Source organism: Typopeltis vanoorti, chromosome 17, assembly GCF_054136105.1.
Source record: "Typopeltis vanoorti isolate ZY-2024b chromosome 17, IOZ_Tvanoo_1.0, whole genome shotgun sequence".
Lineage (NCBI taxonomy): Eukaryota > Metazoa > Arthropoda > Arachnida > Uropygi > Thelyphonidae > Typopeltis > Typopeltis vanoorti.
In genome coordinates this window covers 10,943,587-10,960,215 of record NC_143565.1, presented here as the reverse complement: position 1 = coordinate 10,960,215, position 16,629 = coordinate 10,943,587, and the positions used below count along the sequence as shown (strand labels likewise).

Sequence of the window (16,629 nt, the reverse complement as noted above, 5' to 3'; positions counted from 1 at the left end):
AGGCATTATTCCTACAGAAATACGTAGACTGAATTCTTTAGTCCGTGAATTCCAAAAAATTGCTGGTAATCCGAACCTACCTATTCATCAGGATCTCCCAACTCTTTTAACGTCAATAGATTGAAATCTCGCCATCCATCACTACGAGCAGCAGAAGAACTAGTGCTAAATAATTTTAATCCTTTATCAAAGTGGGAAGAAACATGGAAAGAAAATATGAAAGAACATTTGCATAACATCTTTAAAGGTGATCAAATCATCACAGGATGATCTACCTCGCAAAACATGGACGATACTAAATGGAATTCGAACAAATCATGGCCTATATGGAGATACTCTCTATAAATGGAACAGACAAACATCTCCAGAATGTGACTGTGGTGTGCTCCACGACAGACCGTGCAACATATTGTAACAGAATGCACCTTCCGTGCTTATCAGAATGACTGGAATACAAGCAGCTCCTGAAGCTGTGACCTGGATTACGAACTTAGATCTGAATTTATAATGATATATATGTTTCTTTTCCTTATTATAACATATTAAGACTTTTACTTTTAACTCTTATTTTAAATTTCCAACTTCTTGGATTAGATCTGCATTTTCCTTCTTCAATTCTGTTAATATATAATGACATCATGATTCTCTTTTTTAACATCATGTTTTTGCCATGAGCCATGTATGTATGTTAAAGGATTGTTCAGCCAAATTGGCTAGGCCTTTCACATGTTTGTATAACTTGAGTCTCAGCTCAGGAATGGAAGTAATGTACATTCCTTGTACAATGGAAGTTCCATTGTACAAGGATGGCAAAAACTGGTGTGTCTAACTACCAACCTATCAGTATCTCTAGTGTGGTTGTGAAGATTTTAGAGAAGTCGGTAAGACTTCTCTAAAAGTGTCGCATACAGAAATGAGTAGACAAACAAGCTATACTCTGCAAGGAACGGCATGGATTTACTAAAGGAAGGTCATGATTTAGCAATTTGCTCATATGTTATAACAATGTTACGACTGAATTGGATAAAGGAAATGATAATGTCAGATTTTTCTAAGGCATTTAATAGGATACCACATGAAAGGCTGTTGCATAAACTGGAGAATATGGGATTGGAATATAAACTCTTGACTTCGATCAAGAAATGGTTGACAGCTATCAAAAAGTGATATACAGTGGGTGAATCTGCCAGATTTAAGGTGACCAGTGGCGTATCTCAGGGTTCGGTTCTTAGACCATTATTGTTCAATCTATACATTAATGACATCAGGCAGGGCCTAACAGATGTGCAATTGTTTGCCAATGATGCAAAGAGGCTGGGCAATCAGGGATGCTACTAATATTCAGCACTTTCAAAATGATTTGAATAGGCTGGAAATTTGGGCAAACGAAAATGGCTATCAGTTTAATGTTAGTAAGTGTAAAGTTATGCATTTTAGTGTGATTAGATTTCCAGCAGCATATTATTATATTTCAAAAAACTGAGAAGGCAAGGGATCTTGGCATGTTGGTGGATAGGAATTTGAAGTTCATAGGTCACATAACAAAAAGTTTCAAATATAACTCAGAGGATAATTGCGATGTTGAAGCGAACCTTGACATGTAAGGATAAGGAAGTCATTTTCCTCTTTATAAGGCTTCACACCTGTATTACTGTGCGCAGATTTGGTCTCCCGGATTCCAAGGGGATAAAGAAGCTGTGGAAAGGGTGCAAAGAAGAATTGCAAAGATTCAAACCAGTTTTAACTTATGGATCTGAGAGCTGGGTCAGAAGTAAAACACTTGACTAGAGACCGCAGATATGAGAGTTCTGAGAAAGATTATAGGCGTGAAAAGATGGCATCAATGGCAGTATCATATTAAAAACGAGGATATTAGGAAAGAACTTGACATTGTCAGCATCCAGGAATGCATTAGCAGAGCTAATCTCAGGTGGTATGGGTCACTTAAATAGAATGGGCAAAGAAAGATTAGCAAAACAAGTGTTCTCTGCCAGGTTGGCAGCAAAACGACCCAGAGGAAGACCAAGATATAGGTGGATTGATACGGTACAAAGTGCCATAGACGATAGAAATATAAGATCTGAATATGTTGGAGTCTTGACAAGTAACAGACTGATTTGGAGGAAAATTGTAGATAGGAAGTTAGTAATGATGTAATTTTTTTCATGTAGTACTATCATATCCTGTAAACCCCTTGAGAGTACATGGCAGGAATTTGATGATGATGATGATATCCAGATTATGGGATTTAGATTATGAGGACAGATTGCGAGTATGTGGATTACAGACTCTCATTAACAGAAGAAAGAGGGGGCGGGGTGATATGATAGAGGTCTATAAACTTCTGAATGGGCGTTATAGGATATGGTCTGATGGAATTTTTCATTGTATGGAAAGTGAGGAAAGAACACGCGAGTTCATCAACAGAATTTAAGTTTGTTCACAGTCAAGGAAGGGATAAGAGCTAGGTTTTTCTCTCACAGTGCAGTGAGTGAGTGGAATAATTTGCCTTTAGAGGTAGTGAGTGCATCTAGTGTGAATGAATTTAAGATAAGGATGACAGCTGGTTTGGGTGATTTATAGCCTCCCTCAATGAGTCCTTGACTCCCTGAATGTCTCAGATAATAATAATAATAATAAAATACCTGAGTAAGGGTACTTTCCCATATTCAATTCAAATTGGGTCTTTCCCAACCAAATTACCTTGTTACAGCTGAGATACAAAGGCTCTCATGTACAGAAAATGGAAATTAAGTCTTAGTGAAGCATTATACTCAATATGAAATCTGACATAAAAAAAAGATTCCAGTATGACAAAAGCCATGCCTATGTTGAAATGCTATTGATATTAGTATAGTTCGCCCACCGATTAGAGAACCTTCGACACTTCTGCACATCTCAGAAAAAGGAGAATCCGTTCCGATAATAGGGTAATCAGTCCATATAGTGGGATGAGTTGTTTATTATTACCGGTTGGAAAATGAACTTCTCTTTTATGATTATTGTAGTTAACTATGTTGCTTGTGTAACAGTTGGAAAATTTTAAATAAAGCACGTGATTTCGCTTGTTGGCGACCAATTTGGACGTCCTTCATTTCTTTCTCCCCTTCAGCATGAATCGACTATTCTTGGAAAGACGCGAAGCAGGGACCTACAAACTATAGTACAGTGGGCGAACTATAGTACATTTGGGATTAAATTTTTTTTGTTGCTTAAATGGGTTGTTTTAGCGAAAAAATTTCTTTATGGTGAACCCAGTAGGACCAGAGAAACTGCTTGTTATAGCACATGGTTTCTTACAGTGAACCTTATAAATATTTTAGTGCATGTCGTGAGAGGGGTATCGAATACCTTAAACTGTTAAAATTAATAACCCATTTTGTTTGCTGATCTGTATTTTCAATTATTTTACCTGCACCTATTTAAAACCACACAGGTTAATTCCAGGTTAGGTTCATACTCTGAGTATCATTTAAGTATCTGTGGTTTCCTTCAATATATTTATCTATACTGGTGTCCAAAAGCTATGGACATACTACATTTTTACCTGTATATGAAAACATTTTCATGACTACAGCCAAATGTAGAAAAAAATTTCCTTTTTATGTTTTATAAAATTGTCAGTTATACATATTGGCACAATCTGATTCATTTGAATTTACAGTTGTAATATTCAGAAATAGTGTTCGTCCTATTAGACTCTATACCCAGGGTCAGGAGTATAAATCAGATAGCAGTTAGATGGACAAGCAGTATTCATCATCATCATCATCAGCCATTATCGATCCACTGCTGGATGAAAGCCTTTCCAAGATTACTCTAACACTCTCTGTCCATGGCTCTCCTTTTCCATGTCACTCTTGCAAATCTGATAATATCATCAATCCACCGTGATTTAGGTCAGTGTCGTGGTCATTTTTCCTCTCGTGGAATCCAGTCCAGTACTTCTTTTGTCCATCGCTGATCTTGTCTTCGGGCAATATGCTCAGCCCATTGCCACTTCAGATGTTTCACTCTTCCTATGATGTCAGAGACTTTGGTTTGATTTCTTATCCATGTATTCCTTTTGTGATTCAATCTTGTGATACCAAGCATACTTCTTTCCATACTAAATTGTGTTGTTTTTAATTTTTGAATTTCCTTTGCATTCAGTGTCCATATTTCATAGCCATCCTATACTGACATATGGCTGTGAAACATGGACATGGATGTTGGTAGTTGACTTTTGAATATTGAATGTAATTTTCCAAATTCTTTCCACCCAAGCATCGCACGCCTTTTAATTTCATCCATGATATTTTGTTCCTGATTGTTTTGCACAAATCTGTGTTTTTGATTTTATTCTGTAGGTTAATTGATTGTTTCATTTCTCTTCGTTTCTTCAGAATCTTTATGTTGTTTCTGTTCTGTGGTACCAGCTATTTCAAGTGAGCATTGTAAAAGGTTTTGGATAATAATGTCATTACTTTCTGATAGATCAGCATTGTCATCTATAATAAGATGTTTAAATCTGTTGTTTAGTTCGTGTTGGTATATATCTTTTTTTAATGTTGAGTTTGTGTACATCTATGTTTTGCTTTGATTTCCGAAACATTTTTCTTCTTTCTTTTTTGGCAGTTTATTTGAATCTTACTGCGTACCATACGATGGTCACTTCCAATGTTGAAGGTATTTATAACAGAGCAGTCTTGAAAGATGTTTTTCTTATTGCTGAGGATAAAGTCAATTTCACTAGTTTTTCCATTTGGACTTTTCCATGTGCACTTTCTATGTGTTTTTTTTCTTGAAGAAGGAATTCATGATATACAGGTTTTCTTTTTCTGCAAATTCTATTAACTTTGCTCCTCTGTCATCTCTCATGCCATATCCAAAATTTCCCATTGGCTTTCATTGGAATGTTGAATACCAATTCTAGCATTAAAGTCTCCCATTACAATTCTGAAATGATGTTTTCCTTTATTGTAGAGCTGGGATATATCATGATAGAAGGCTTCAATATCTTCGTCAGTATGACTTATTGTTGGTGCATAGACGTGGATGATCATAAGAGTGTATCTTTTCAAGATTTGAACAACAATACTTGCTATTCAATCGGATACACTGTCAAATTCTATTATAAACAGAAACTGCAAAAAATAAAATGAAATAATAATAAATAAAAACAAGAAAGAAAATGTTGTGCAGGGTGTGTGTAGGTGTGTGTGTGTGTGTATATATATATATACACACACACACACACACACACACAGTAATTCCTCGATTAGTGCGCCCCTGATTAGTGCATCATTTTTTCGATACCCAAATTCGATTAGTGCACCTATATACATCTTAAAAATAAATGTTACAGATTTTAAAAATTTTCTATCTATACATTTTTATGGCTAACTAACTAAAAAAATCACTCACCAGAATGAAATAATTTAGTTACTGATTTAAAACATTTTATAAAGTTAGTTATTTTTAATGGCATACTACACTACTTCCATGTACACTATGTATACTATGTTCCAAATTTTTACCGCCAAAATTTATGTCGTCTGCTATAGCACGTCCAGACCCCTTCGACACTTCTGCGCATGTCACAAAAAAGAGAATCCATTCCGATAATAGGGTAATCAATCCATCTTCTGGGATGAGTTGTTTATTATTACATGCCAAAAAATTAACTTCTCTTTTATGATCATTGTAGTTTTTAAAGTGGTAACTATTTTGCTTGTATAACAGTTGGAAAATTTTATCTATAAAGCACGTGATTTCATGTATTGGTGACCAATTCGTACGTCCTTCATTTCTTTCACCCCTTCAATGATAACGTCCAAAAGTTAATTAAATCTCATTCTGAAGAATTGAGTGATTCTGACCTGCTAAATTTAGATGTACAGCAGGAAGATCCCGAAGAATATGAAGAAAATTGAACCACTGATAGTCAGCCAAAAAAGATTTCGCAGAAACAATTTGAAAATATTTTTCGTACAATCGAAGTTTTTAAGCAGCAATGCTTAGAGGCTGATACTGATGAAGAGAGAAGCAGTAAAATTTGCAGAAGAGTAGAAGAGACAATAGGGCCATACTGTCGGTTGTATGAAAAAAAGAAACAAAATGCCCACCAAACTATGTTAGCTCAATTCTTTATTAAGAAGTAGAATAATAAAATTTACATTCTGAATATGTTTTATTGTCCTTCAGCTTCATGGTTTTCCTTTAACTAGGCCATGAGACATACCTTAATTCTTTTATAAAAAAAAAATAAGGTTCAAGAAAGAAATTTGAGGAACGAATTATACTTTTTCCCATAGGTTATTGCATTCGATTAGTGCGTTTTCGATTAATGTGCCTGTTTTAAAGAATGCATTAGGCACACCAATCGAGGGATTGCTGTATGTATATATATATATATATATATATATATATATATATATATAGGAGAAAAGTGATCAAGTTCGTTAGCAGTACAAAGCATATCAAACTTCATAACTAATATGGTCAGGAAGACAAAATGAGATTATGAGAGGAAATTATCCAAGCAGATCAAAGGGATTCCCAAGGTCTGCTATGTGGAATAAAAGGAACATTGACTATGGAGAGAGAAATTTAATGAGTGCTGATAGTATGAAGGTAAAAGAAATAGACAAAATAGTTATATTGTTGAGCAATCACTTTGTTATAGTGTACCATCCCTCCCAAGTGGAGATATGGCAGCAGATAAGAGGCACTGATGTGAGAATAAAGATAGATGAACTAGAGGTGCTTCAGTTACTGCAGAATCTTCATGTGAATACAGCCAAGAGATTAGATGGGGGTGTTGGCTCATGTATTATGAGAGTGTGCAAGGTTAATGCTCATGTTAGAGGCTTAATGGAGTGAAACAGCACTGAGAAAGGATTGAAAATATTATTTAATTCTTCCAGTATTTCGTCTCAATCAATGAAACATCATCAGGGAGTAAAATATGAAACTTGTAACACACACAAGTGCAACACAAAACTAAGTAAAACACGTGGACAAAAGACTAGAGTTCTAACGTGGGGGCATCCTCTGTTGGCAGCCTAGAATGTTAACTGGGATCTCAAAGTATTAGTATTTCTCATATTTCGGGAAGTTTATTGCAGCTATATTTATTTAAATTAGACTGATTGCTGAGAAAAGCTGCAGCTTCAAAAATTTGTCTTTTTCTTCTAAATTTACTGTGATGGAGTATGAGCCATTATCTAAAGCAGGGTTTCCCAAACTGTGTTCCATGGAACACCAGTGTTCCGTGGAAGGTGAATAAGTGTTCTGCGAGAAGTTCTCCTGGAATTTGTCATTTTAGTTTTCTAAGCATTTTTCATGAATAAATATTTTATAGTGGAAATATTCTGAGGAGAATAATATTCATGAATATGACTAAAAGCTCAGACCCAGAATGCCTAATAACATCTGTGTAGCAGATGTTAGTTTCCAAGCCGTGTATTTTTAAACGTAGAAGTATTTATGAATTATTGTTAATTTTCACACATCGAAACCTTTCAACATTTGGGAAAGGGAATACTGCTGTTTATGACCAGTCATAAAAATTGCCTGCAAGCCGATTACAACAATGGGCGGCGTATCCTCTGTTCTCAAAACTGAACGAAATAACATCTGTGTTGCAAATGTTAGTGACCAATCAGCAAGGAAGTATAAAGAAAATTTTTCCACTGAAATTGAAGATCAAGGTAGTCTGTATCCAGTTCTCAAATCTAGTAATACTGAATACTTTCTTTGCAAGTTCGTATTGTAGGGTGAAAGTTTCGAAACCGTAGTGCCATGATTTTTTAAAAGTAATAGGTCTGCATATTTAGATTTTAATATGAATAAGAGACAAGGGACTTTATTTAATTTTGGTATTAAGAAATCTCTTAATGAAGGTGTTTGTGATGCAACAGATAGTGAGTCATCCACCACCAGCCTACAAAGCGATCTCCAGGATGTACAAAAGTCGGGGAAAACTACCAGCACACAGGAGAAAAAGTGTGCATTCACTCGTAAGTACTTATAATAATATTATAAATTTTTGGTGATCAGAATGGGATATGTCAATGAAAATCAGCAGAAATTAATTTAATGATGTTTATGTTTAATTGATGTTTAATTAATTAGTAATTAATATTCAATTATTAATTAATAATAAAAATCAGCTAAATTAACAATTAATTATGAATTAATACATTACTAAATAACCAAGGTGTTCCGTGAAAATTTCAGGATTTGTGTAGTGTTCTGTCGTCGGATATATTTTTTTGTGTTCTTCCATGCAGATGTTGGCTGATTTTTCTGTTTGTCCATAGTAGGCCAACTTGCAGGAACAATGCAGTTTATATACACCAGGCATAGAGAGAGAGAGGAGGGAGCTGATCTTTAGTAGAACATATAAGGTAGCAAGCTTCCAGTGGGGCTTATGAATGCTGTGCAGAGATTGTATTTCTTTAAGACTATGGCTATTTTTTCTGAAGTGCTTTGGACATAAGGGATGATAATAGCATTACTAAAATCTTTCTGAAGAGAAGGTTGAAGATTGATGGAAGGATTGATTGTTTTTTGATACTGTGGGAACTGTAACTGTACCCATGATGTATGTGATTAAGTTCTGCTGTAAGAGAAGACTCATTGGAACAAAGGTATAGGCTTTATTAGTTAGTGTTTTAATTATACCATATTGTTGAGAGAAGGGATAATAGGAAAGTTTATGAATCTATCCACCTGTGTTGGTGAGCTTCCTGTATACTGAAAAGTATAAAGGATCGGAAGTATACTGAAAAGTATAAAGTATAACCTAGAAAGGCTAAACTATTATTATTTTCTTTTGATACAGTTCTGACAGTATAAAAAAAATAATAATAATCGGTATTTAAATAAGGGACACTCCTAAACAAAAACAGCCTATAATAGCCGTAATTATAATAATAATAATCAGTCCTTCCCCAATCCTTAACCTTCTCTTCAGAATGATTTTAGTAATTCTGTCATCATCCCCTGTGTCCAAGACACTTCAGAAAAAATAGCCAGAGTCTTAAAGAAATACAAGCCTTGCATGATTTTCGAGATTTTCAATAAAACAGATGAATACTTCTTACTAAAATTCCCTTGTTTTTTCCATAATTCATCTCATGTTTGCACTCTGGTCTCTAGTTCATCTACCTTTCCTAAAGCCTGCCTGTTCTCCTGTCATTTCTCTATTCACATATGGCTCCAGCCTTTGTTGGATCCCTTTCAGCATACCTTTATTTGCATGAATCACCATCGCAATTCTCCCAATTATTGAAGAACTCACATCTGCTATCAATAATTCCAATGGCATTCCATCAGCATAGTAAGGAAAACAAAATAAGAAGAAATTAGCCACACAGGGGAAAGGAAATCTCAGAGCTTTTGTGGCAAGTAGGAGGAAGAATAACTTTAATGTGTGCAAAAAGTAGAGAGATGACAGAGGCAGATGAGTTGAGCTACTGAGTGACCACTTTGCAAAGATATATCCAAGTGAAGATAATGTTATGGTGTTTGACAGTATACCACATGGAACTCTGTTGTATGTGGCATGCTGGATATTACAAAATTGGTGATATGAATAAAAGAGTGGCTGATGGATAGATATGAAAAAGTACTCTATAGAGGAGCAGATTCCAAGAAGACAGTTGACTAATGGTGTGTTGCCTATTCCTTGTGCTTGGATTACTGCTGTTTAATATGTTCATAAATATGTTCATAGGAAATAATTTGAAGGGAGATTCAGTTGTTTGCTGATGATGCAGAATTGGGTAGGGTAATTGTTAATTGTGCAGAATTAATCAAGGTGATATAGAAAGCTTGGTGGATGATTTAAATAGGCTGACAGTATGGGCAAAACATGGATGTCAATTTAATGTGGAAAAGTAAAGTTATGCAGTTTGGGATACAAAGATTGCAAGCTGTATATCACATTAAGGAAACTGTACTCCAGGAAATTGATGAAGCCAGGGATTTGGGGGTAATAGTAATGGTCGATAGAGTTGAATCTTAGTGCATTGCTGAAGTAGCCGGGGTGGCTCACAGGATTACTTGACTATTGAAAAACTCACAAGCAGAGATAAGGGAGCTATCATTGCCCTTTATACAACTGCGTGTTGATTACTTTGCTCAGGTCTGGTCACCTTTGTTTCTTGTAGATGAGGAAGCAGTCAGTGGAGAGGATCCAGAATTGACTGACCAAGTGGTCTGTAGAATGCTCCCTATGAGGATAGATTGAGGGTTTGCAAGTTGCAAAAGTTGGTTAAAAGGCAAAAAAAGAAAGTTTCTGCTAGAAACATTTTTTAAGTTATTTAAGGATTTTATAGGATTAATACAAAGGAAAAATTTCATCACTTGCTTAGAGGTGGAAGAACAAGAGGTCATCCCTGAAAGTGGAGTAAGAATGTGGTTAGCAAGCATGTGAGAACTAGGTTTTTCGCTTGGAGAGTAGTGAATGAATGGAATGGGTTGCTTAAGTCAACCTATTCCATTAGTGTCTGTTAATGGTTTCAAGGAGAGGTACGATAATTATTGTGTTGATAGTTTGGGTCTCCAACAGTGAGTCTTAGGACTCTATCAGGGTGCCCATGCAATAATAATAATAATAATAATTTTTAAGATTGGAAACTTTATAGATACTAACCATATTTTTTTCCTTTCTAGTATGCAGTGTAATGAATTTCATCAGCTCCTTTTTAGAAAATCCTGAAAGTCTGTTTTATTTGTGTAAGTATGTCTTATGGATTATTACAACTCTTGTACAGTAGCTTTGATTAACTTGATTATACTGAAATTTGCGAATAATTTTTGTCAATAAATATGAGGTCTACACCCTTTGTGCAAAAAGAAACTGAACTTTTGATAGAAAATAAAACACAGGCCAATTATAATTATTCAAATCATTTATTTCAATCAATACTCTCCCTCAGCTTCGATACAGCGTTTGGCACGGTCAATTAATTCGTTAAATCAGTTTTTTATATCTGTTTTTGGGATAATGTTGAGAGTCATGGTTACTGCCGCTTGAACGTTTTCATTGGTGTCGTATCGTTTTCCTTTCATCAGCAAATGAAGTCGGGGGAAGAGAAAGAAGTCACAGGGTGCTAAATCAGGTGAATACGGTGAGTGATCCAACACATAAACTTGATTTTTGCTCAAAAACTGATTCACAGTGTTCAGGCGATGAGATGGTGCATTATCGTGCAAAAGTGACCAGCTGCCTGCATCACGATATTCATGCTGTATGCGACGAATTCTCACTATCGATCGCTTCAAAACTTCGAGATAAAACTCACCATTGACCGTTTGGCGGCAGAATGAATTCTTTGTGGATAATGCTCTTGGAATCGTAGAAACAAATCGACTTTTTTTCGGATGCCCCTCTTCTGGTGGTCTCCACTCTGGCACTTTGTTTTGGGCTCATACTCAAAACACCACATTTCATAACGATCGTTTCAAGAAAGTTTGAAGATGCTCAATTTGATACATTTTTCGGTTGTCGATCAACTTGTTGGGAACAAATCGCGAATTCAGTTTATGACGGTGCAAACTCTCAGTCAAAATGTTGTGCACAGTTGATTTTGGAATCCCCAATTCATCTTCAATCAATCTCACGGACGATTTCGGGTTTTCTTTGATAAAATCACGCACTTTTTGGATGTTAACTTCACTCAGTCCAGTTTTTGGATGGCCTGGCTTTTCATAGTCTTCAAGCGTCTCATGACCATTTTGAAATCGCTTAAACTACTCTTAAACTTGTGTACGGGATAAGCATTCATCACTCACCATATGAATTTCAGTAAAATTTTTACCAAGTTTAACACAAAAGTCAATCACAGTTCTCTGTTTGAAACTCATTTTCTGACCATTCGTCAAAACAACTGTCACTCTTGGCACTATAATTCGGCTTCTAATGAAAAAAATATCATAAACAGTTGATCAGCACTAATGAAGGTTGCCGCTTTCTTTAACAAAAAGGTACAACAGATGGCACCACTAGTTTCTTCTATTTTCAAAAAGTTTGGTTTCTTTTTGGACAGAGGGTGTATTATATTTATTTCTTTTGCCAACTGACTGAAAAATGTAGAAATTTGATAAATAAAGAAAAAAATTCTAAATAAAGATATTCTTTATTTAGAATTTTTTTTAAGAAATTATTACAATTAGTTTATGTACTATATTAATTATGTAAATATCATAGTATATATAATTATATGATCAATAGGTAAATAAGGGATACTTAATAAAAAATGTTACCATGCCCTGTAGGATTTGGATGGTTTGTACTCATTTGAAAGTCTGTAGAGTAGATTACCTTTTGTGAACTGAATTGACTCATCAGTATGCACAGGATAGTGTGTGTGTGTGGTGTATTTAAGCATGAGGGGAGGTTGTCATGTAACACAAGTTAAATATTTTTTGGGTGGCGCTAGTGTCCTTGGTAAATGTGGCGGTCGAGTTAAGCTAGTCTAGAAAACGTGTTTTTAAAGTTAAATATAGTGTGGCTTTTTGTCACAAATTGTGCTAAAATTGTGCATCGGTTAGAAACAAGTGTCCTTCAGTGGTATTATTGTTTAGAACTGTGTTGTATATATTGTGTTTTCACTGCCGTTTGTTTCACTATATCAACGTGTAAAGATGGCGTCCAACAAGAAACGTACGTCAGCGGCGCGCAGGACTTCTACTATTACACGAAAGGCTGGCTCAGCGTTAGATTTTTCGCAATGGATGCGTTGCGGAAACTGCTACATGTATGCACCGAAAAATGTGAAGGATCTGTGGTCGGTCTGGCAAAATGAAAAGAAAGAAAATGTCTACGTATGTGAGAAGTGTCGGGATAGGCTGGAGCGTTTAGGAATGGAAGCTGACATCGGGACCGTAGCGGAAGAACTTCGGCGGGAGTTTATGAAAATGAAAAATGACCTTCATCTTCTTCATGAGGAAGTGGAAGTGATCGGTAAGGAGATACTGGAAGTTAAAGCTGAGTTTAATGTGTTAAACAGAGAAATTAGGACTATAGAGATTACTTTAGCTGAAGTAACTAGAACAGGATTACATATGGGTGAGTCTTTGGTGAATGATTCAGTAATAAATAGTATGGGAGTGATTGGGAGTCAACATAATAAAACCACAAGTGGCCAAGAAGAAATGAGATGTAGTGAGAGTGGGGGGGTAAGTAATAGAGAGTTGAGTAATGAAGCTGGGAGAGTCATGCTGAATAGTGTAGAGAATGAGTCCATGAGTGTGAACTTGAATGAAGTTAATAGTGGTAAAATATATGGTGATTCTATGATTAAGGGTATGGAGAGTGGTATGCATGAGGAGTGCTTGGCTGATGGTACAATAGAAAGAGTGGCTTTAGCAATAAAGAGAGGGCATGAAACAGACAAGATGATAGTTATGGTGGGTACGAATGACCTGAGAGGTAGTATAAATCGGGTAGGAAAAGATTCAAGAACATTATTAGATATTGTGAAGAGGAAAAGTGTCAATGGGAGAATAGTGTGTGTGCTGCCTCGTTTTGACAATTACGAGTTAAGTAGACGAGCAATGATAATGAATGATATGATTGCAAGAATGTGCAGAAAAAGAGGTCTGGAGTTTGTTGATGTTTGGAGTGTGTTTGAAGGAAAAAGGCAGTTGTATGCTAGAGATGGACTGCATCTTAACATGGAAGGACATAAGAGATTGAAGAAGTTATTGTTTTCTGAACAGGTTGAAGTTATTGGGCAGGGAAACTAATATTGAAAAGGTTGAGTGTAAGAGAGAGAAACTTTAGCACTGATTGTGTATTTATTGATCCTTATAGGCAGAATAAATTGCAGAAGAGAGGCGGAAAAAATCGGCATAGGACTACGGTAGTTAGTGACTTATATATCAGTTCTAAAGCCGGTACAAGATCTAGAGGGAATCTGCAATTTTTGTATACCAATGCTAGAAGCATTAGAAATAAGAGAGAAGAATTTTTGGCATTAGTCAGTGAAATCTCACCAAAAGTTGTAGGCATTAGTGAAACTTGGCTGTCAGCAGAAGATGTGGTCACTGGAATTGAATGTGATGGGTACAGTATTTTCAGGGAGGATAGAGAAGATAGAACAGGAGGAGGAGTACTGTTGATGATAGCTGATGTGTTGCAGCCAAAGAAAGTAGTATATCATGATGATAGACATGTGAATGAGAGTTCATTTGAGGCAGTCTGGTGCGAAATAGTGACCAACGCAACCAAATATACAGTTGGATGCTGCTATAGGCCAGGGAGTACAGGGGGAGATATTGAATTCATGCATCAGCAATTTAGTGCAATGAGTGAAGGCTTAGTGATTATTATGGGGGATTTTAATTATGGTGATATCAATTGGAAGGAGGAAATATCACGTAGCAAAAAGGAAATGGAGTTCATACATCTGCTACGAGATAATTACTTGAAACAGCACGTAACTGAAGGGACACGTGGTGTGAGAGTGTTGGACCTGGTTATTGGTTCAGAGGTTATGTGCATAAGTAAGGTGACCTCGTTACCTCCAGTTGGTGAAAGCGATCATGTGGTATTGACTTGGGAGGTTGCAAAATCTGTGGATTTTTCTATTAAGAAGGGGTATGTACGAAACTACAGGTTAGGCAATTATAACAAGCTTCGGAGTGAGCTTGCAGCCATCTCATGGCAGAACATATTGCAAGGGAAAGATGTTAGCAGTGCTTGGGATAAAATCAGTGGGTATCTGAGGAAAGCAATATCAGATTGTGTCCCCATGGTCAGGAGGTCAAACAAGGCAGGCATTAGATGGATGAGCAGTAGTATCAAGCTTGAACTACAAAAAAAGAAAATGTTATGGAGAATTTACAAGGAGAAGGGCGATCAGGACACCCATGAGCAGTACAAGGCTCAAGCTAGGAAGGTTACCAGCATAGTAAGAAAAGCTAAATCAGATTATGAGAAGACCTTAGCCAAAGAGATCAAGGGTAATCCCAAAGAGTTCTTCCGCTATGTGGCAAGTAAGAGGAAGAATGACTTCGGAAGGATAACCTTAGTGGGTGCTGATGGTATTGAGGTGACAAAATCAGATGTAATAGTCGAGTTACTGAGTGATCACTTCTCAAAAGTCTATCACCCAAGTGAGGATATCTCTATACCTATAGCAATACCTAATGTGAGAATTGAAGCTAAAGAATCAGAGGTATTAAATATATTGCGAAACTTAAATGCAAACACTGCGGTAGGCTTAGATGGAATATCAGCTCGGGTGTTGCGTGAATGTGCAAATGAATTGTCAACCCCTCTTACCTGGATATTTAATTTAAGTTTGAACTCTGGTATGGTCCCTAGGGAGTGGAAGTTAGGCAAAGTGGTTCCTTTGCATAAGGGTGGCTCTAAAACTGCAGTATTGAATTACAGACCAATCACCATCTCAGGAGTAGTGGTAAAAGTATTGGAAAAGTTGGTTAAAGACAAAATTCAAGAATGGGTGGATCAGGATATGATACTCTATAGAGGCCAACATGGTTTTGTTAAAGGTAGATCCTGCCTTAGCAATCTATTAACTATCCATAATAGAATAACATCAGAGTTGGACAAAGGAACTGGCTACACAATGGTACTTCTGGATTTTGCTAAGGCTTTTGACAGGATACCCCATAGAACACTGTTACGCAAATTGGAGCAGATGGGAATGGATATTAAATTGGTGATATGGATAGGAGAATGGCTCAGGGAGAGATACCATAAGGTGGTGTATGGAGGAGCCGAGTCCAGAATGAGGCAGGTGACCAGTGGTGTGCCTCAGGGCTCTGTGCTTGGGCCAATGTTGTTTAATTTGTATATAAATGATATAGGAAACGGCTTAAAGGGAGATATTCAGTTGTTTGCTGATGATGCAAAGTTGTGTAGTGCAATAAAAAATCAAGCTGATGTTGAAAGTTTGCAGGAGGATTTAAATAAGCTGGTAAAATGGGCAAAAGAAAATGGATGTCAGTTCAATGTGGAAAAGTGTAAAGTCTTGCATTTTGGGATTAAAAGATTACCAGCTGTGTACTACATAGATGGAAAGGTACTCCAAGAGATTGATGAGGCTAGGGACTTAGGGGTATTGGTAGATAAGGAGATGAAGTTCAGAGGACACATTGCTAAGGTGTCCAAGATTGCACATAGGATTACTTGGTTGTTGAGGAACACACTGACATCCAGAGATAAAGAGGTTATTATTCCCCTTTATAAAGCATTGATACTTCCACATTTGGATTACTGTGCTCAGGTCTGGTCACCTGGATTCCTTGGAGATGAGGAGGCTGTGGAGAGGGTTCAGAGAAGAGTGACCAAGTTGGTGAGTGATATAAAAAATGCTCCCTACATTGATAGATTGAGAGCTTGTGGATTGCAGAGATTGGCTGATAGGCGAAGAAGAGGGGATATGATAGAAACATTCAAATTACTAAAAGGTTTTTATAGGATTGATGCAGGGGAAATGTTTCAGCTGTGTGATAGTGATGGAAGAACAAGAGGTCATCTCTGGAAATTAAAGAAGAGTGTGGTTAACAAAGGTGTCAGAACAAGGTTTTTTGCCTGGAGGGTGGTGAATGAGTGGAATTCATTGCCTGACTTTGTTGTGAGCTCTTCATCTGTAAATGAATTCA

General features: G+C 36.5%; 1 protein-coding gene across 2 annotated transcripts in view; it reads left to right on the top strand.

The window, feature by feature from the left end:
- The window catches only part of LOC150097146 (tether containing UBX domain for GLUT4), a 357,344-nt gene that overhangs the window by 243,743 nt on the left and 96,972 nt on the right, over positions 1 to 16,629 (top strand). For both annotated transcript variants that reach the window (XM_090407282.1, XM_090407283.1), the window contains exon 10: positions 10,666 to 10,728. In XM_090407282.1, the coding sequence (XP_090263408.1) occupies positions 10,666 to 10,728 (63 nt within the window). The remainder of the gene's footprint in view (positions 1 to 10,665; positions 10,729 to 16,629) is intronic.